A 23,500-nucleotide genomic window follows, 5' to 3' on the forward strand; every position below is an offset into this window, starting at 1 on the left:
TGGGGTTCCATGATTACTTCAGTTTTTCCCTGTTCTAGATTAGTTTAATGATGTATATATAGAATGATTCGTTAGGTGATATGTAAGTGGAATGTTTCAACCATGCATGTTCATCTTAATTAAAAATATTAAAGAACATTGAGTGCCTGTTTTGGCCCCAGAGAATAATTGTTTCTCTTGCTGCCATAAATATATATGACACAATTCTATATTTCTCGAGGAAGTTCAGAATTTTGTAGATAGAAGACTCAAAATGATATATAATGTGATATAAACCTGAAACAACTTTAGTTTAACTTTGTAAATAAGCTTGCTGTCTTCAACATATACATGGAAAAATCAGGGCATAGCTTTATTGTGCTTAAGGAGGCACTTGCCACCCCCTGCATCAAAAAAGTTGCAAAGAAGGCCTATAATTACATCTATTCGTTGAAAATAACAAATTTATTAAAAATATAATTCTTGCTAAATAAATGTTGCTGTTTCTAGAGATATATTTTAGGAATGGAAACCTACTTTAGAACTTGTTTGATATGGTCAACTAGTTAATTTGTGTATATACAGAGGGCATCAACTTCAGCATTATGTATGTACATGTTCTTACCATTATTAAGTAGAAAATGTTGAAAGAGCACATCTCAGTCAGAGGAACAGAAATATAGCTAATAACCCTGTCAGAAGAGAGAAATAAGCCTGCTGGATGAAGATTGAAGAATCCATGCATGTGAAATAGGTACCGTGTGATGTTTAGTTTACTACTACGAAACGGAACTCTAAGAAGATTAAATAACTTGTTAGGGATCTTCTGTGGCACCCCACTCACTAACCAATGTGTGCATATGATAATATACATTGGTGGATCTACACATAGTGACAAATGAATTATTCAGGTTTGGTTCGGCGTGGTCAAAAATTAATTCGGGTATAATTTGGGAATGATTCAGAATTATCTGGACCAGAGATTTTAGTTATGCAAGAGAGCCAAAATATATATATATATAGGCTGTGGCTAATTTGCTGCCGGCAGCATTTCTGCCGGCGGTGCTGCCACTGTTTTTTCTATTTTTTGATGTTCAAACGACAAATCTAAACCGTTAGATGTTTAATCTATATTATAATCTACTTGGAGACCAAATTTTACATTTTTTGGAATTTTTTTACTATATATTAAGCTGGTTTGAAAACCGCTGATTTCAATGCTGCAGAAATTTACTGAAATCAGCGGTTTTCAAACCAGCTTAATATATAGTAAAAAAATTCCAAAAAATATAAAATTTGGTCTCCAAGTAGATTATAATATAGATTAAACATCTAACGGTTTGGATTTGTTGTTTGGACATCACACGGCTAAATATAGCCCCGGCAGCACCTCTGCCGAAATGCTGCCAGCAGCAATTTAGACAGACCCTATATATATATATATTATGGAAAAAATTCGCCAATAATTTGAAAAATTTGAAAAATATCATAAAATTTGCGAATTATTCGGATTTAATTCGGTCAAAGTTCGGTCAACCTAATAATTTGACATTCGGTTCGGCATCACAAAAAAAAAACCAAATTATTCACGAATCTTGTGACTATGGATCTACATGCATGCATGCAGGTAAGGAATTGGATACCAATATATTTTCATATACTATGCACTTATATGTGATTTTTATACTATTATATATGTAGATATTTTAGGGATGTACAAGCAATCGAGTTGATTCGATTGATCTATCAGATGCAAATCTGATCCAGAATACATGAACTTGTACCTAGTTTCATTAGGTAAGATTTACACGGAAGTATAGTACTAGATAGAGACCTAGCTATAGTCTTATAACTGATATATTCTTCTCAAAATCCAACTTGTAACAGTAGTTCCCTTTATTATGGGTTGTTGAAGGATGATTGCACCGCCAATAGAAAATCAGAACATGTTCAACAATGTCACAGGAGTGCAAGGACAATGCCAATACTTAAATGCTAATCAAGTGTTTACCAAAGTATACAATTTGTATACTAATGTGAGTTTCCAGCCACCTATTTGATATACATATTATTTAACGTTCGGTTTTTCGCCATTCCTTCCACCTGTGTATTTCACTAGATTAAAACAAATACAAATGGCTGCTTAAGAAAGGGAATGCTCACAAACAATTTCACTATTGTTAGAAGAATACAATTTTCCTTTAATTTGGTGTGAATTCTTTGAAGTACGCCTAATTCTGTGATCATAGTGACAAATGAATTATTCAGGTTCGGTTCGGCGAGGTCAAAAATTTGTAATTCGGGAATAATTTAGATATAATTTGGGAGTGATTTGGAATTATCCAAATCAGAAATCTCAGTCCTATAAGAGAGCAAAAAAAAAAAATGTCATAAGAAAAATTTGCGAATAATTCGGAAAATTCGGAAAAAAATTGTAAAATTTGTGAATTATTCGGGTTTAATTTGGTCAAAGTTTGGTCAACCGAATAATTCAATGTTCGAATAGGTATCACAAAAAAAAAAAAAATTATTCGGATTTAATTCGCGAATCTTGTAACTATGTCTGTGACATGTTCAAATTTATTTAAAATGGCGAATTTAGAAATATCAATAAAATAGGTACAAATTAAACTGGGGACATGCATTTTTTTCCTTTCGTACAGACTCAACCTACAAAATGAACAACCACTTTGTTATTCCTATTGAAAATTAAAGGCCCATCACTTAATGCATGAAGACAAAATATATAGTTGACATGATCATGAGTTTATAATGTGAAAAATCAAAGACGCCGAACAAACTTTAATTTTTTTTTGTTTTGGAGGTATATATATGAACTTATATATTTTTTATATAAATATGTGCATATGTACATACTGAAGTATATATCTTTATTGTATTTAATTATTAGAACAAAGTTGAGCTTATCGAAATGATATATGTGATTAATTAGTGAAAACTAAGAAATGGGACTGCGTATTTGTCAATTAAAGATGTATAACTTAATAATTACATGACCTGCCCCATGTGATCTCAATCACACTGTTGTTGGTTTTATCTTTTGTTTTTGCAATGTACAATTGCTTGACCTTCAATTAACCTTATATTTTCCTTCTTCCACCTGTTTCTTGATGGATATGGGATAAGAAGCCAGCTGCCATGACAGAGAACCGAATTGTTGGGGCTATTTTTGTGCAAACAATTAAGCAAACAAGTTTGAATAAACAGCAACGATTGTCCAATTGTTACTGTTAAATTTTTTTATATTACACAATTTACAAGTGATATTATACTTTTACTTTTTATTTGTTCTTATTTGTACCAGACAATAATAACTATATATTGCCTCTAATGGCGAATCAAAAAAATTGAGATTTGAGGGTCTGGAAAGTATTGATGAACAAAAAAAAATATTAGTATTGACAATAAATTTATTTTATAATAAGGATAAGAAAATATTGATGCACAGAAAAGTTACAAAATTTAATATACAAAATTATATAATTTTAATTTAAAGGTGATTTAGTCCTGTTTCTTACACAGAAATCCGTTGACGGCTGTGATTCAGACGCTCCATTTACGTTTTCTAAAAAATGTTAGCAATTCTATCGTGTAGGTTTTGGTGTGGTGGGTTATCATGACAGAAGGAGAAGGGGAGTAAATAAACAGAAGGACACGATATGCTGTACCAGCTGTGATGCGGCGGATCAAACCATGTCACCTCACCCCACGTGGCGGGTCCCGGAAGCTCTTTTTGAGCTCCGCAACCGTTGGATATTCGTACTGAATAAAAGATTGAGAATTTGAGATCACATTTACTGACTGAGAAATCTTCAACGTTGACTTTATGCATCGCATTTTAATTTTTTTAAATGTTTGTCGCACACTTCCTGTAGTAATTTGTGCAGCCTGCCATTTTCAGCACAGAATAAGATATTCAAAAGTTCCCCGCAGCATATTTTATAACATTGAGAACCACAGAGGATCGCCACAATTTATTACTTATTTAAGAAACCACAGCCACACAGGAATGGAAGTTGATTGGGACCAAGTCCAATAGAGTATACTTTGAGGGAAGCGTTATCCTCTGCGGGATTGAATCGTCTGCCTCTGGAGTCACTGTTGGTGGACCCTCTAAACCCTAAACCCTAAATTCTAAACCTCTAAACTCTAAATCCGGCCCCACCCCACAGTGACTGAGGGGGCATAATTTTTCTGCACCCCGGGGGGCAGGTGATCTGCTTCCATCCTCTGCGGAGTTTTTCCGTGCGAAGCTTTTAATCTGGTCCGTTTGTTTTGGATCGGACAGCCCAGATTAGATCTTGTTTGAATTGGAAAAAAAAACATCAAAATTTGCGGAACTTTTAATTGGGTCCGTCCGATCCGAAACAAACAGACCAGATTAAAAGCTCCGCAAGGAAAAACTCCACAGAGGATACGCTTCCTACTTTGAGAACTCCCTTAAATTTAAATGTCTCAATGCACCCATGCAATCTACATTTCATTATGCTTCAATCGGAACTATATCATATCCTCTTGAACAGTTGAATTTGACTGGAGCTCCATTCCCTGGGCACAGGAGTCTAGTCGGGGAACATGGCGCCTTTCACACCAATTCCAGGCCCAACAAGTATCAACAATTACTTAGCCCATTTATGGATGTGACTAACAGGCTTCTTGATTTTTGTTTTTGCCATTTAGTCTTTCTCAAATTTATATTTTTGGTTCTACCTTTTTTCGGCCTTCTTCACAAAACAGAGAGGAAGTAACTGGTGTCTGGTGCTATCTTACTTCGAAATATTTATTTTTCAAATTATGTATGCATATTTGTAATTTCATCCCAAAAAGTTGATAAACTGAAAGCGAGCTGAATACTTGAAAGGATCTAGTAATGATTAATTAATTATTACGCACTTGCAGTTTTGCATAACAGCTATGCCCTTATCCTGCGGTAACATTTTTTTAGTTCTCTCTCTTCTATGTGAATTTGATAGTTTGAGGTGATAAATTTAATTTTTTTTTAATTTCTTTGTTAATACGGCATATAACTATTGATTCTTGATTGTGGCGGTTTAAAATCCGTGAAAAATCAACTGAAATTATAGGTGATAGTTTAAATGCACAAGAGGTGTTTGAGAAATTAATTAACTCAACCCTTTCATAGGTTATTTTCCCGACAAATATACTAGCATTAATTCCACCTATTATGTATAAAAATGATATTTGGAGAACATTTGGAAATTGGCAGGTATCGATCTTTGTTAATATTGGACATAGAACATTTTCCAGCTTTCATATACTTGCAGAAAAATCAACAAGAGGCGGTACTCCACTTATTTCCGGTAACAACTTTTTATGGCAAGAATTAATCTTTTTGAAAAAGCAATTTTTTTATCATTATTGTTACAGTGTTTTTTTCTTTACTTTCAATTATTGTCGTCGTCGTCTTATTAAAGTTTTGAACATTGTTTATTCTTCTTTTTGTTCTTACTAGAAAAATCACCAATAAAAGTAACTTTCAACCTCACTACACATTCACAATCTCAAATTTATTATCTTTTGAACATGAGAAGAAAAATCCAATCGGCAATTAAAAAAAAAATGAACAAAAAGAACCCCAATTAATAGTTAACAATAGAACATGTCTTTCTGATCTCACCCTGGCTTCCTGTTAGCACACCAATATCTCCCATCTTAATCATCGACTCAGAAAAGTCTTGGAAGAATTCAGCCTCGAATCCGTTGGCATGCTTCAGGACATAGTCTCTGGTAAACTGGTCTGTCAGTAGAGCCCAGTCAGAGTGGAAGGCAGATCTTCTTTTAGCCACTTGTTTGTAATAACTCAGATCGAATGTCTTGTAACTGCCAGGATCCATCTCAATAAGTGTCGTGGTATCTGTCGAGCTACATTTTGATCTCAGTTTCGCAATGTAGTGCGGGTCCAAGAAGGGATCGACATCGTTCAAGTTGTTTTTGCCGGTGAAATTGTACAAACGGTCTTTGATGCCTGCACAGTGTGCTGTTCCAATTGTGTGGGCACCTAAAATATATACAGAAGTGGAAATACATAAAGAACTTTTGTAAGTAACAGGTGATAAATTGGTTTTTCGTTTGAAATGGATCACCTTTGAAAGTCTCATCAAACAACTGTTCTTTATTGATTTGAAAAAAAGAAAAAAAAAGATAATGGATCCAACCACAAATTTTGATGTTGAAAATTTTGAATTATGCATTATTTACCTGAAAGAACAACAAGGTCCTTGAGATCAAGGCCCTTGATAGCAAACATCTGAATCAATTGAGTGAGATTTGCTGTAGGTGGTGGAAGCTGCTTGGTCTCATTTGCTATTGAAATCCTGCCGTCTCTCCTTCCTAGCGAGACTGGCCATGTGGGCCCCTTGCTCTGAAAGATATCAAATTCGATATCAGATCCTCTATATTTTCTTCCCATAATTGATTAACTATTTCATAATCAAACTTCCTTTCCTATATATGCATTCATAAAGGTTGCAATTCAAATTGTTTAATCTTCTCAAAGATTTTCAACATTGATAGCCCGCTACAGTTTCAAAGGAGATTGTCTTTTTTTTTTATTTTTAAGATTTGAAAAAAAATTAGGCAGAAGCAAAACAATTTGAAAACTGAAACCTATTTATTTTCACTTTACAGTTTTTCCGTTGATTCATTGAACCTTACATTTTCTTAAAAACTTACTCTATTGTTAGATATTGAAGTTGTCTAAATTTCATATTATATAATATTGATTCCCATAATTGCATGAGGGTGCTACGTACGCTTTGTTTATTCTTTTCATTATTTGTGTAATTTTTTTGTTAATGGGTACAATTCACATAACACGTTTGCACACTTTGTTTTTTACCTTTATTATATCTTTCTTTTATTTTTTATTATATATTTTCATATTTATGTTTTAATGAAATTATCATTGTAGGCCAATTACCTACCACTTCAAAAAATTATTATAGAAGTATTGTATGAACATATTCTACATTTTTTTCAAAGGAAGTCATTCTACATTTTAGTCTTCACCCAAGATATATTGTAGTAATTTATGGTTTAAATTTTAAATAGAAGTAAATGAAAATTAACTGACAAGATTGCTGAAGATTACAGCTTCCGCTAAAGAAACCAGTATTTGTCATAGTCTAACTTGAGACCCCACTGTTGCAAACTGCTAATTGTTATTAATATAGTGCTTGTAATAGGTATGAAATTAATTAATTTAAGAAACCCACTTACCAACCAGACAGAATCCCGTGCCATCAGTGCGAGGACATCAGCGCAAGAGACTGTGTTTGGGCATGCCTTCTCCAACTTAGCTTTCACCCTTTCAACTGAACCGAATCCTCGAAGGCTCAGGTTTGGTTTTGCATCTTTCTCTGCTGTATTTCCGGATGTTGCATTCAGCAAAACAGAACCATCACAACCCTATACCACAAAAAAATGACTTCAATTTCAATTGTGTTTTTGTAGGTATACTATGGTTAAACATGTTGCTGTTCTTTTTTAGTAAAACATGATGAAAGCAAAAAGACATCAATGTAATAGCATCATAGTAATGGCAGCAACAACATCGCACCGAAACAAATAATAAACAAGTAATCAAGAAGATGATAGCATACCCTAACAAAACAATCGTGGAAATGCAGTCTGAGAAATGGACCAGCGAGACTTGGTGCAACAGAGAGTATTTGGATCATCTCTTTTCGCACAATTTCTTCGGCATTTGGACATGTTTTGCTATAGTAATCAACACTCAACTGTGCGCTTGTCGACCCCAAAACAAGAAGCAAAGTGGCCAATGGAACCAGGAGCACTTTAAGAGCTATTGATACCATTTTGAGAGGTATGGTATGATCAGTTGTTGTATGCTAGAACCAGACTACCTCTTCTTGTTACTTGTGTTGAGATGATCACTAGAGGTAGGCTAATGGTTCTTATATAGTTGCCATGAAAGCATAAGTTGTTAATTGGTGGGCCTTCTCATTTTTATAGTAAATTTATTTTAATTAATGTATATAGTACAGCAAAGTCTGTGAGGTGGAATGTTCGAAACATGTTTATCTTTGTTTAAAAAAATAAAAAAAAGAACAACGAGATTGATATTAGCTCTTTTTGACAACATAAGAAAAAAAAAAAGGTCAAGCTTCATGTAACTTGAAGGAAAAATATTTGAACTTTTCTTTGAAGTTATATATCTGACAAAACATTTATTTGAAGTGTCCTGAATATAATATGAGTATATTAAATGGAAAAAATTAATTTTCATGAAGAGAAGGTAATAAAAGCTATCGTTAGAAACATATATTGTGTGTGTGTGTGTATATATATATATAAGATATAACATGTATCAAATTCTTTTACATAACTAATTAGAGAAAATGTTTTTGTCCACTAAGTTTTGTCCACCATCTGTCCACTACACTATCCATTCCGATTTACCGTCTCTCCGCTATCCACTTTATAACGGCCTATTTAAACACCGACGGACGACGGAACCTTTCTTTTTTTTGAATTTCATTTCCGATATTTTCAAATCCGATCTGATTTTCTCCGCATTTGGTGATTGCCTTCCTCTTTTGCGCGATGTCAGATTCATTCAATTTTTCATTCGCGATTGACTTCCTCTTTGCTCTTTCATTCAAACGATTGGCGTACTGCTTAGCCAACCCCTTCCCATAAGTCTTTGGTTTGAAATCCAGACTTCTCTTTTCTGAGACGCAATACTTTTGGGTGAATCAACTTCTTTTGAAACAGCTTTCACCTCTTTTTTGACCTCTTTCGATCACCATTGAACAAGGCCTTTTGGTGAGGTACTCTCGCCCAGAGCTTGATTACAGGAACATAGATTCCTCCACACGTCGGACATGCTTTCTTTAGTAGAGTATATACGAAATAATAAGTTCTGACCAAAATCAACCGAGGGAAGAGCAGCTACGTGGGATTGGCCCATAGCAGCGATTTTCCTTTCACCCTACTTTCTATTACTATCGCGGGTTAAAGGCAAGAAGGAATCTGATCCATCTCAATCATCGGTCTAACTTCTATTGGAGGCGTGCAATCACTACTGAGTTGGAGGCGTGCAATCATCGGCCTAACTCCAGATTTCATTAGACGAATAGAAGTTGTGCAATCACCAATCCTTGTTGAAGGCTGTGGACATACGCGGGTTAAACCTTCAATCATGGAGCGCGATCGAATAGAAGTTGTTTTTGTTGAAGAGCACGGCAAAAAATTCAAATCTAGTAAGTTTTTTTTGTTGAATTTGTTGTTTTCGTTGTGTGCAGTAACAGATCTAGCATTTCAAATGAAATCTGGAGAAAAGAGATGATAGAGAGGCGATATGGAGTATTGATCTATTAATTTTACTGTATTGCCCCGTTAATTTTACAGTATTCATTTGTCATTTTACAGTATTCATCTTGTGAAAATCTGGAGGAAATAGATGATAGAGAGGCGATATGAAGTATTAATCTGTTAATTTTACAGTATTTCCTTGTTAATTTTACAGTATTCATCTTGTCATTTTACAGTATTCATCTTGTGGAAATATGGAAGAAAGAGATGATAGAGAGACGATATGGAGTATTGATCTGTTAATTTTATAGTATTGCCCCGTTAATTTTACAGTATTCATCTTGTCAATTTATAGTATTTATCTTGTGGAAATCTGAAGGAAAGAGATGATAGAAAGGCGATATGGAGTATTTATTTGTTAATTTTACAGTATTTATCTTGTAATTTCACAGTATTCATATTGTAATTTTACAGTATTCATTTTGTGAAAATCTGGAAGAAAAAGATGATAGAAATGCTTCTTACTCATCCAAAATATATTTAATTGAAAATTCTACTGTATACAAGATTCAATTTTACAGTTCTGCTAATTCAATTTTACAGTATACAAGATTCAATTGTAATTTTTACTGTGTAGAAGATTCAATTGGAAATTTTACTGTATACAAGATTCAATTTTACAGTATACAAGGTTCAATTTTACAGTATACAATATTCAATTTTACAGTATACAATATTCAATTTTACAGTATACAAGATTTAACCCAGTGCTAATAACCGCTAATAACTAACTCTAACTGCCAATAACTTCCTATAACTGTAATTTCCGAAAGTACAGTTTGAAAGTACATTTATTTTGTCCTGTTGTGCAAGTTGCAATCTTTTTCTAACTATCATGGGACCACTTCAAATAGTTGCTGGATGTTTTGTGATTAAGTGATATATTTTATGTGATATATTGTATAATTATACAACATGTAGAAGTAATTTTACAGTATTCGCGCAAGTCAAAACTGTGGACAAATGGTGGACAAAAGGCTGTGGACAATTAGACGCTTCCAATATAATTAGAAGTAATTAATTATCATTCTTGCAAAAACAATTGATAGTAATTGCAAAGAAGAGTACTTGCATGTGCACGGATAAGTAATTAGGTAAGCGCGTGATGTTTAGTTATATATATTGACAACCACTACCAAAAAAGAACCTCAAAGAAGATTAATTAATTAGGTTTTCTATGAACATATATTCCTTATTCGCTAACAATATCAAGCCATATATATGACATATTTCACAACTATATATTGTATTAATGGATTATCCATATCTTGTTCCATTCAAGCATGACATATATATATATATATAATGATAAGTTTGGCTAGCGTGCTATCGATAGTATAAGTCGTCTTGTGCTTTCTACTCGAAAACTTATCGGATAGACTTAACACGATGAATGAAAACCATTGAAACCGATTTATTCATAAGTGATGTGTTTACGTATAAAATTTTTAAATTTTTGAATTCATTTAGAATAAAATCAAACGGTCAAAAAATAAAGATTTACAAGTTAAATCTATTGCATTTATTTCAATCATTTTTTTGACCTTTTGATTATGTACTAAATGAGTTCGGACAATAAAGATTTGTTTCACTAATTTATATTGTCATTTGCAGCTTATTCAATAGATTTTCTATAAAATAACATGGTATATCGCTAATAGCTAGAACACCATGCAGCCAAACTTCTAATCAATTACATGATTACTCTACTAGACGACAATGTATACCAACTTCTAATTAATTACAGAACTGCATACATAAAGCGCCACATAGTTTTTTGTAACAGAAGAACCAAACCTAACTGAGATATAGGATGCTATTTGTAGCTGTTTTTAGCATGAAATATCAGAATTTAAATTGGAGTATATATATGATCACTAATGTCTTAGTTCGTAATAAAAAAAAATCCTATATATATCCATGTACCGGATGCTTAGCATTAGTAGTAATTAAGTAATTAATTAATAACTGCCAAGCTTGATTATTCTCATTGGGCTTTTGACATGCATGTGTATTTTCTAATAGATTAATTTGATTCTGCGAAGGAGTGTTTAAGAAAATATGTCGATTATATGGTGCTTTTAACATATATATATGTTGAATGAGGTAATTATATTTAACCTCCAAAATGTTTAGCTCAATAATAGTGAATGATAGCGCCGATATATATGCAGTACATACGGTTAGTTAAACGTAAGGCCTATGTAATTATAGACCATGCATGGATTCCTGTGCAAAATTGCAGGAAGTATGGAGAATTTACAGAGGTATAATAGGAGTAGAGAGAATCTATGGGAAAATATATTACAGATTTTATTATATAAACTTTTAGAGATTTGAAAATTAATTTATTTACTTCCAAAATTCACTTGACTATACATAGATTTTTTTTCATAAAAATTAAATATATTTTAGCAGTAAATATTTATATAGTTTTATTTCAAAGTGAAGTTAAAAAATAAATTCTAATTTTTTTAAAAGCCGGAAACAAATCAATCAAAAATTGATGTGCAGGAGCTAGCAAGTTTCTATTTAAAATTGCATTCTTGTTGTGAGATGTGTCAAGCCAAGCTTATTCATCATTCACTAAACCATAAATAAGTTAAATAAATTGAGGTAATATGAATCATAAATGATTAATATGTAAACCCCTAAGTCCTAGTTGTAATTAGGCGGCTAACAGTTCAATGCCAAATCTATATGGGTCACATGACCTGTGCCATGTGACTCCAATCAAACATATCAGTATGCTAACTTCCTTTTTCTTTTATATTTTTGCTTTCCCAATTAAATGATGGATATGTATAAATTGTCGTTACCAACCAAGTCAAACAAATGCAAAATTTGAGCCATTATTTCGGAAAGAAGCAATTTTATACAGCCATATCTCTACACCAAATTTCCAATAAATATAATAGATATTATTGGTGCAATGAGTGCTTCTTAAGCAAGTCAACTTCTAACAGCTTATGCTTCTGTGTTACTGCATGTGTACAACTGTCCTCTTATTAAACTTTTTTTCTTATTCTTATTTATTATAATTTTTATTGTTATTCTGTACTTCAAAAATGTTTCCAGGCCAAGATCCAATTTCTTAGCCTAAAAAATTAAACATATAACGGCAATATAAATTAGGGTTCTAAATAGTACGCTATAGTGTTTTTGGACCACAAAAAAGCTATAGCACTATATAGCGGCGCAATATGACAATAACGTCGTTTTTTAGCCATTCCACTGTGACTTGATAAATGATATTTAAATCTTTGCTTTGATATAAATTAAAGATATGTTTTAGGGTAAGGCTAAGTAATATACAATCAATTAATGATTTACTGTAGTAACCTAATTTTACATAACTACGTACAAATATTAACATATTATGAGGCCAGCAGAAAACACTGCTTGAAAAGCGAAACATGTTAAGACGCACTTATCAACTTATGCATAAAAAGCCAAATATTTTATTAACAAGCTAGGTCTGTGTGTGTATGGGTGGCTGGGTGGGTGAAGTGTTGTGATTTTGTGGGTCGATGTATAGATAGCTTGAATTCTTAAGTTACGTCTGACTGAGGCAACAATCACTATATATACATATTTTAAATTTGTTAGCATGACAAAAACCATATAATTATAAATAGAAACAAAATTGATAGATATGCATTGCCAACAAGATAATAAAAACTCAAAAGAATATGGAGTTAGGTTTTGTCCAAAGGGTTTCGGACAAATTTTTTTTTGAAGGTTATTAAAGGCTTAGCCTTTAACGTTTTTGTATTAATAGAAAAAAAAGTTTATTTACATCTCATGCTACCACCAATTTAATTTACATTAATCATAAATTAACCTAGTTATCTCCTCTTCCTAACATCCCTCCATCCATCTTACAACTTCCGCCATCGTGTCATTGATGAGGAACCCGACCGGTTTTTGCTCGTCCGAGAAAATGTGTCTGTCTAATCCACACTGTTCGATCTGTGTTAAAATCATGTGAACAATTCAAAACTAAATTTAAGTGGTCGATCTCGCGAACTATCCGTGCGAATATTGACACTGATCGGATGATTTAGACCTGACTTAATTTAAATATTATTGTTTACAAAACCCTTTGAAGAAAACCCCCACCCAAAAAAATATATGATCGGCCGTGAATTAGGTCACTTGACGAAGAATACTATAGGTACTATATATCCCTAACTAGTTTCAAGTTAAAATCGGTTACACATTTTGTAATCTGACTTCATTATTTGTCTTGTTCTTTTGATCCAAGTAACAAATAGACAAGAGGTTTGGTGCCGTAGTGGTTAATTTGAGACTTGTTCAAAAGGCTTTAGAGATGGGCACATGGGCCAGCGTATAGTTCAAGAGAAATTATAAGCGATGTACAAAAAAAAATCTAACTAATACGTACCAACTAATGATCTCTACATTACATGCATGCATGTCAAGGAACAGGTTTGCTTTCATAATTAGAAAATGTTAATGAAACATGGGAATTAGTTGGCCACTTGGCTTTGATCGAAATAGGCATATCTCATTTTATTAATGTCATTTGACAACAAAAATGACACCTTTTATATGTTATCAACTTATCATGCATGTTAACACCTGCTCATCTTTAATTAAACACAGCCATACACCAAGTTAAAATAAGTACTTAATTTGAACACAACTTTGTCTATGCATGCCAACCGTTACGTTAGTTTCACCTACGTATGTGTAATTACATTGGCCAAATACATATTCAGACAAGAGCATGCACACAAGATAATATATAAGTACATGTTCTTTTCTAGATTTTTAAGCCTAGATAATATATATTAGTGCATTAAATTTTATTGATTTAAAAAAAATAAGTATCTTTGAAGACATTAAGAATTATGTGATATATTTGATGTATACGTCCTCACTGAAATATATAATAAGAACAATTAAATTAAGTAGAATTTGAAATTACAATTATCTGTGCGTATTATATACCAATAGTTGTTTCAGAATATACCATATAATTAATATAACATTAAACAAATCTAACACCTCAACCCTCAATTTATACAAAAAAAAAAAAAAAATTAATAATTAAGCCTGAGATTATCGGGCCGGGTTTGAATTTGGGCCGGATGAAACCATGAATATTTCGATTAGACTAAAGGTAAATTGAAAATTAGGCCTCCTGCAATAGACCCAGGAATTATTATAATTATATTTTTTCGTTTTATCTGTGGGCCGGAATTTCAGGTTGTTGTTCCCATAGTACCAGTATTAATACACTTTATCTCATCCGACAGAAGTCTTGTAGCTGCTCCACAGCAGGATCCACATAATATGGAACTAATAGGAAAATGAATAAATGTACCTTTTTTTTTTAAGATCTTCATAAAAGGTTGCTTTTTATATCTACTTCAAACCATAGTGACAAATGAATTATTCGGGTTCGGTTTGGCGAAATCAAAAATTCGTGATTCGGGTATAATTCGGGAATGATTCGGTTTATATATTTTAATTTTTTTAATTTTCAATATTAAAAAAAAAAAAATTGGAGGCAATAAGAAGCTGTGCCTCTTTTTGACATTCAAAATCTGCTAAAAAATTAAAATTTTGATGTAAGATAGTGGTCACGTGGGGGGGAGGGCCCACTTAGTCCTTTCAAAATTTAAAATTGTGTTTCTCTCAAAAACAAGTGGCACAGCTTCACCCACGTGTTGCTTTGTCGTGTGAACTGGGAACTGTGAAGTGTGAAATAGCTGCATTGCACGGATTACGGAGAGAAAAACGCGACGAACTTTCAGATTAAAACGCAAATAATTCGCAAAATACGTATTATACGCGTTTTTCGCGAATAAATCGGTAAAAGTTCGGTCAACCATTTTATTCGCTGTTCGGTTCGGTAACCTCTGAAAAACATTTTATTCGCGTTTTATTCGCGAATAAAATGCGTATCATGTTACTATGCTTCAAACTGCATGTGACTTGACTTTAAATTATGTTACGTTCATGACCCATGTTTCATTTTTTCGTTGACGGACCAATTTTATCCAAAAGAAAGAAGCAGTCGTCTGTATAATGTACAGCAATTAATCAATATTAATTTGAAATTTTACAAGTCAGTTTTAAGATTCGTGTCAATTTAGAACATACGGTCAGGATTTTTTACGGGAGTGACTCAAAATTTGATACTAATTGGAGAGAATTCACATCCTGATAAGGGAATCTTTTACAATTAGTAGATCTGTACCATTCTTTTTAACTTGGCACGAATTTCAAAGCTCAATAATACTGTCTCTATGCTAGCCCGAATATATCCCAAACTAACTGAGATTTAATTTCAAACAGTAAAGTGAGAATAATCCTTTACAATGCCTGAGAGGATACGAATCCAATTGGAGACAGGAAGACACAACCTGCGTGGGCCCACGTTTATTGTTCATTCTCGCACAACATATAAATTTATATGTTATTACATAGATGGAAATTATAAATTATATACCTTGTTGAAAAAATCTAGCTACACATATTAATAGAGCAAGCAAGGGAAGATAATTAATAGTTATTCTAATTCTTTTTATTTCTTATATGATATGCATAAATGTATTGGATAAAATTATATTTGAAGCACTACATATATATATATTATAAAGTTCTAAAGCAAGTTCAAAATGCTTGATGTTTTGTAGCAGGTTTTTAATTTGAATATATAGAGCGAGTGTTTGAAATTATATTTGATTTCATTTTTTTATTTATTTTTACTACTAATACAGAGCCTGCTCTTTAGAAAAAAAAGAATTAATTTACTTAATTCGGTTTGAATTCAACATCAATTTTTGGTACATATTCATATGGAGATCATGTTGAATGGTTTGGCTCAACCGTTAGGATTTTGAAAAATCAAATATTGAGCCGTTGCATGGAGGCACTCTATGCTACGCGTAACACCGTAGCCAACTCCTATGTATATGTGTGTGTGTATATATATAGAGAGAGATGAGCTACGGTGAGCCGTGGAGTAAAACGCGTTTGTATTCCACGCTGTATTTTCATTTTGAAAGTCCAAACGACCGATCTAAACCGTTAGATGTGATCTTCATATTGAAATGTGCTTGGAGACCAAATTTTACATTTTTTGGAACTTTTTTACTATTTATTAAGCAATTTAGAAAATTGCTGTTTTGATGTGAACAGTAAAAAATTTTAGACCATCGAATCAGCGATTTTCAAAATTGCTTAATAAATAGTAAAAAAATTCCAAAAAAATGTAAAATTTGGTCTCCAAGCACATTTCAATATGGAGATCATGTTGAGCAGTTCGGATCGGTCGTTTGGATTTTCAAAATGAAAATATAGTGCTATGGAACACCAACTCATTTTACTCCATGGCTCACTGTAGCCCATCTATATATATATATATGTATGTATGTATATATGTATGTATGTATGTATATATGTATGTATGTATGGTGAAAGCTGTACTTCCACCCGATCCGTATCTAGCTGTTGACACCCTATGGAAAAGGCTACCAAAGGGCGCTGAGGTCACAATTATCTAGATGTTTACACCTATTATAATAATTGCATGAATATGAGCCATTTAGAAGTACCGACCTTATCTTTTTATTAAATATCGCATTAAAGCACTTAAATAACTATTGTCTAATAGAGTATAAATAAAACAAATCCACCTATTATTCCAACAATAACTTACCCTTTAACACAGTCATGAAATACAATATCATGAAACAACAAATAAAATGTAGACTATATATGGAAAAAAAAAAAAAAAATGACAAAAAAATACAGCCAGGTCAAAAATAAAATTCAAAAGCCTTCCTTATCTGTTGCTAGAGTTGCTCGACTTTAGTGTGCATTGCACCTCTGTTTATGCAACATATGAACCGCAAATGGCCCTGATCGTTCCGTTGGTTCCGGTAAGAGGCTCGATCCTTCCCATATGGATCATTGACTCTCCAAAATCGACAAAAAATTCTTCCATTGAATTTGCTTTAGATATTGCTTCTACATAAGCTTTTGTGGTACTATTATCAAGGAGTGCTGCATCAGCTACGAACAAGCCTTGGTTCTTCCATACTCCTCCGTAGTAGCTTCCATCGAAATTTAGCAGGTTCCCTGGGACCATTGGGACTATTGTGGTGTTATCGCCAATTGGGCATTTCTGCTTCAGTTCCTCTGCATATGTGCTGTCTAACGAGGGATCTTGGTCGCCTTTTCCAGTGAAGTTGTACAAGCGAACTAAGATGGTCGAACAATGTGACGCACCAAATGTGTGTGCCCCTAAAATGAAATATACAACATATATATAAGGGTTATGCATATCCAAGAACTTAGTTCATATGTTTACAGAATTATGAAATTGGTAGATTTCATGGGTCTTTTGTTTTTTTCACCTGATAAAACAACAAGGTCCTTGGCTGTCAAGTTCTCTGCATAGAGCTCAATCAGTTCAGTGATGTTTCCATATGCCGGCGGCAGATTAACCAAAGCTTCATCAGCTGAGGAATCATTTCCATCTCTTCTTCCAGTTTCGACAAAGTAGTTGGGTCCATTACTCTGAAATCGCACAAACAAACCCAATGTTGTAAATTTTGTTTGTAGCTTAAAAAGCTGCTACAACTTGAAATTAACAAGAAAATTGATTCATACCAGATAAACAGCATCACGCGCTGCTATAGCAAGGATATCTATCTGCACATGATACAATTCACGCGCTGCTAAGGTTAGGTGGAGCATCCTTTTCAGCTGTTCCATTCAATGAGTTCAATAGAACCGATGCATCGCATCCCTAAAATAAGAATGTTAGGAAAACAAAACTATGCATCAATTATATGACAAAAAAATTTACATGACCTATATTATTGAAATTCATAAATAGCTAGCCAGCAGTAACAATTAAGCATTGTTTTTATACAAAAATAAATGAGTTATTTAGTTAGTAATTAAACAATTGTAAATACAAATATAAATGTACTTTACCCTAACAAAGCAGTCATGGAAATGCAATCTGAGCAATGCGGGCATTAAGGATGCATCTTCAATTTTAATCGCCTCCATTTCCTCACGAACTAAATCCTCTGCGCCAGGGCATGTGTCGTAGTAGTAGTCAATAACAAGGTTTGCATTTGAAATGATGACAATTGTCGACACAAGTGCAATACAAAATAGAAACTTAATTGCCATGTTAGACGTTGCAATTAATATGTAAGGAGTGGTAAGACACTGTTTCAATGGTTTTAAGTTTAAACTTGTATATGTTCTTTCTTCATCAGGAGCTTTATATAGATACAGGAATTGTTGACTAAAGAATTTTTCAAAGTTTCCTTATTGATCAGTTAAACCTGCAAACACGTTCAAATTTCAAGCTTTTGTTACAATTTTATAGTGTTAAAGACTGGGACCTGATGGAGAAGTAATTGGAGTCCATTACATAAATGTTTAGTGCACTCCATCTTATTTTGTATTTCAAATTGGGCCTTGCTATAATTTCTCTTGGCCCCAATAATATTTAATTACTTTTTTAGCACGAAAAACAATGTCCATTACATAAGGATTTCTGATGCAAGATCTGTTTGAGTTCTTTCAATTTCCTATTTAATTAAGGAGATGAGACACATTACTATATATGAGGAGGGATTCACTAATTAATTACATCATTTTTTGGTGACACCAAATTACACCTTATATTTTCAAAATTTTCAAATTCCAAACAGTTGATTTATACCATTTAACATGATAGATATATTAAAATGTGCTTGCAAATCAAATTTTATATTTTTTTGATTTTTTTTGACTATTTATTAAGTATTTTACAAAATCGTTGTTTTCAGACCATTCATTTTCTTGTACCCATCTTAATAAATAATAAAACAATTAAAAAATATATATAAAATTTGATCTGCAAGCACATTTTAATATATCCATCATGTTGAACAGTTTGGATCAACTGTTTAAACTTTAAAAATATAAGTATAATCCGGTGTCACAAAAAAAAGGTGCAAGTGGATCCCTCCTCTTACTATATATAGAAGTAATCTACACAAGAAACTATCAATTTTGATGAAGCTAAACTACAATAATCAGAATGCAGGGATCAACATAAGCAATATTAACTTTTAATTTACAACACATATTCAATTATATCAGGTGCAAGAGCATGAATTGATCTTTGTTTTAATATATATTCGTTGACGGCTTTGCCGTGAACCATAAAAAAAAAAGGATCATGAAGTGTAATTGGAGGGAATGTCCTTGGTTGACAATTTGTTCAACAAAAATGGTTATATTAGTGAATACAAATTAATAAAAAACCCTATCAGTTCAATTAAACATCAATTTTCTTTGAATAATATGTATTTATCTAATTCGCAATTCATCTGGTCGAATTTTTTATTATTATAATTAATGTGAGGAAACAGTTTCAAATTTTCACAAGTTTTACTTTAATAAATTTCAGGAACTACAATTAATTTAGTAATTATTAAGTATCAACTATCAAGTAATTCATTAATTGTTTGCGTAAGGAAAAAAAAAATCTCTTTTTGCACAGAAAAACTGAACTTTCTGCATCGTTCATTGCTTCAATTAAAATCTTTATAATTAAAAATAATTGTAATGAATTTTTTTTTTTGACATATATAAAATGTGTACATTATTTTGGAAGACTAATCTGATGTGAGGCCATATATGTTGATTAACTCATTAATATATTTCAATTGAAAATAAGGAAATTGCTTCATAAAATGGACAAGAGAATATTGTCAGCTAGCACGTTCCTTGAACAGCTAGAATTGCTTAACTAATCTATTTCCACAAACAAATTAATAATGAAGAACAAGACAAGGGGGAAGGATTAACATAAAACTTTGGCTGTCTTTACCAGCTTTTCAAGGAATAGAGAGTCAAGTCGTCAATGGAATTATTGTGCATTTTAGAAAAAGGAAATGACTAGCTAGAAAATAAGTATGATTATTTGCTGTCTCTCCTTATTTTCTATACTTTTTTCACTTGATCAATTAGACAGATCATATGGTTCGCCTTAATAATTTGATGCTCAACCCTCAATTATTCTTTTTCATATTTTAGGCTAAAAGGAGATGGAATGTACAAGGTAACAAACATTAATAACTTTTGCTGAGTTCACAAAGTTTGGTCTGAGTGACGTATGATGAAAACTTAAAATAATAGGGCAGTTCAACTTGCTTTTTTGGTTTATTATCAGATTAGTTTAGTAAAGAGATTAATATGTAAAGATTATATCTTCAAATTTTAAAAAATGTCAAACACCAAGAATGGATGTTGACATTACTTTTTTTCCTTTCCTTAAGATTGTATATTCAAATTTTTTTGTCGGTTTGGTTAAACAAAAATGTTAAAATTTTTGTTCTAACTTTCAGAAAAAGAAGATTGATAAGCAGATGAATCAAAGAGTTTCTTGTTGAATGAAGGAGAAAACAGAACAAATAAATTATTGACAACCTCACGCTAATAACACCTCTCAACCTCACTACACATTCACAATTTCAAATAAATTATTTTCTCAAAAAAAAAAAAGAAAGAAGTAAAGCCAAATCCAGAACAAAAAACAATGACCTCAATTATCAGTTAACAATAGAACATTTCTTTCTGATCTCACCCTGGCTTCCTGTTAGCACACCAATATTTCCCATCTTGATCATCGACTCGGCAAAATCTTGAAAGAATTCAGACTCGAATCCGTTCGCATGCTTCAGGACATAGTCTCTGGTAAACTTATCTGTCAGTAGAGCCCAGTCAGAGTGGAAGGCAGATCTTATTTTAGCCACATATTTGTAATAACTCGTATCGAATGTCTTGTAACTGCCGGGATCCATCTCAATGAGTGTTGTGGTATCTGTTGGGCTACACTTTGATCTCAGTTTGGCTATGTAGTTCGTATCCAAGAAGGGGTCAACATCATTCAAGTTGTTTTTACCCGTGAAATTGTACAAACGGTCATTGATGCCTGAGCAATGCGCTGTTCCAATTGTGTGGGCACCTAAATATAGAGAAAAAAGTAAGTACCTTCTGTTAGAAGTATACTTTAGAAATATAGTTTTTCGAGAAATATGTCAGTTATTGATACCGAGTAGTGAAAACTGTCATAGGTGTGGATTTGGGCTTAGATATGTACTTGACTGGTCCAATTATAAATACTACGCAAATACCTAAACAGTAAGCATTTAATGGGCTTGGGATTGAAATGGATCAGAACCTTTCAGAGTCTAATTAAGTACAAAGCAATGATGGATCCAAGAATAAATTTTGATCATGAGAATTTTGTAATAATGTATTCATTACCAGAAAGAACAACAAGGTCCTTGAGATCAAGGCCCTTGACAGAAAACATCTGAATCAATTGAGTGAGATTTGCTGTAGGTGGTGGTAGCTGCTTGGTCTCATTTGCTATTGATATCCTGCCATCTTTCCTTCCTAGCCATACCGGCCATGTGGGCCCCTTGCTCTGAAACAATCAAACTATCTCTTCATATATAATTTTTTAAACGTAAAATAGTTAATCATTTCTTAATTTAGTGCCTACCTTATATTCATACAACTTGTGATAAATAATCTTTTAATGTTGTTATTTACTGCAATGTTTTCAATGCTTAGGCCAGTCTTTAATTTGTACACTGGACCTTCATAGTTCTTAGCATTGATTTAACTTTCCAGTTGTCAAAGCTTCTTATTTGTCGTAGACATGTTTTTTATATTATAACTGAGACTTTGTTTACTCCTTTCCTTTGTGTTTGTAAATGTGGGGTTTATGGATTTCTATGATAGCTAAATTAGAAGTTTTATTTTGGTACCACAACATGTTAATTCATTATTAAAAATAAACCAATTTCTAGCCAAATTGCAGGTGACAGCTTCTGCTGTATGAAACCCATATTTTCTATAGTTTAAAACCAATCGAGATATAACTGCTAAACCACAAATTGCTAGCTCTTAAATGCATGTGTAGACAAGTATGAAAAGAACAGGTTAAACTAACGTCTTAAGGTTAATTATACTCAGGTCCAAACACAGAAGAATTATGTCAAGAAATATAATTACTTACCAACAAGACGGAATCCCGTGCCATCAGTGCAAGAACATCAGCACAAGAGACTGTGTTTGGGCAGGCCTTCTCCAACTTAGCTTTCACCCTTTCAACTGAACCAAATCCTCGAAGGGTGAGGTTCGGTTTTCCATCTTTCTCTGCTGTGTTTCCAGGTGTCGTGTCCAGCAAAACAGAGCTGTCACAACCCTATACAAGAAAGAAATGGCTTCAATTGTATTTTATTGGTAGTTTGGTACTATGGTTAAACATTTGGCTGTATCTTTTTAGTGAAACATGATATGAAAGCAAATAGGCACCAACGTTGAAACATCATAGTAGCGGTAGCTCTAGCAACAATATGGCACTGAAACAAATAATAGACAAGTAATCATGAAGGTAACAGCATACTCTAACAAAACAATCGTGGAAATGCATCCTGAGCAATGGACCCGCAAGGCTTGGTGCAACAGAGAGAATCTGTTTCATCTCATTCTGGACAATTTCTGCAGCATTTGGGCATGTCTTGCTATAGTAATCAACACTCAATTGTGCAGTCGTTGACCCCAAAAGAAGAAGAGAAGTCGCGAGAAGTACCAGATGCATTTGAAGGGTACTTGATCCCATGATGAGATATATGGAACCTGTTTAGGTATATACTTGAACAAAGAGCTCTCTGTTACTTAGTTTGAGATGGAAGTGAAGTGGTAATTTTGCTTATATAGTGGCCAATAGTTGCTTAAGTTGTACTTGGTGGGTATTCAATTTGTAGGAAAACTGCAACTTATCTGTCCCTTGATTAGTTTAAAGTGGTACCTGCAGGCTCTGTGAGGTGGAATGTACCAAACAAGTTGAATTTTAACAAAGAAAATTGAAAGGTTCGCCTATCATTTTCATCTAACTCAAAGAAATATTATATAAATCTTCCTTTCGAATTACTCCTAAGTCCTAAGTGTGGAAAATATGTTCAATTTTAAATGGGAAAAGTACACATAAAAAAATAATAGTGAGGTGTTATTGCTGGAATTCATATGTTCGACATGGCTGATAAAATTCTAACATAAAAATCGAACAGATTTTCTT

At 32.9% G+C, this 23,500-nt stretch overlaps 2 protein-coding genes across 2 annotated transcripts; both read right to left on the bottom strand.

The window, feature by feature from the left end:
- Positions 1 to 5,513: 5,513 nt before the first annotated feature.
- LOC144544179 (peroxidase 1-like) lies at positions 5,514 to 7,915 on the bottom strand. Its single transcript, XM_078292598.1, has 4 exons — positions 7,623 to 7,915; positions 7,240 to 7,428; positions 6,220 to 6,382; positions 5,514 to 6,019 (listed from the first exon to the last, which is right to left on the bottom strand). The coding sequence occupies exons 1-4, from the start codon at positions 7,836 to 7,838 to the stop codon at positions 5,601 to 5,603; spliced, it is 987 nt and encodes a 328-aa protein (XP_078148724.1). The 5' UTR covers positions 7,839 to 7,915; the 3' UTR covers positions 5,514 to 5,600.
- A 12,860-nt stretch (positions 7,916 to 20,775) lies between these two features.
- LOC144544183 (peroxidase 1-like) lies at positions 20,776 to 23,116 on the bottom strand. The gene is made up of 4 exons (XM_078292601.1): positions 22,829 to 23,116; positions 22,439 to 22,627; positions 21,679 to 21,841; positions 20,776 to 21,376 (listed from the first exon to the last, which is right to left on the bottom strand). The coding sequence occupies exons 1-4, from the start codon at positions 23,042 to 23,044 to the stop codon at positions 20,961 to 20,963; spliced, it is 984 nt and encodes a 327-aa protein (XP_078148727.1). The 5' UTR covers positions 23,045 to 23,116; the 3' UTR covers positions 20,776 to 20,960.
- Between the last annotated feature and the right edge of the window lie 384 nt (positions 23,117 to 23,500).

This window comes from Carex rostrata, chromosome 26 (assembly GCF_964058835.1).
Source record: "Carex rostrata chromosome 26, lpCarRost1.2, whole genome shotgun sequence".
NCBI classification, from domain to species: Eukaryota; Viridiplantae; Streptophyta; class Magnoliopsida; order Poales; family Cyperaceae; genus Carex; species Carex rostrata.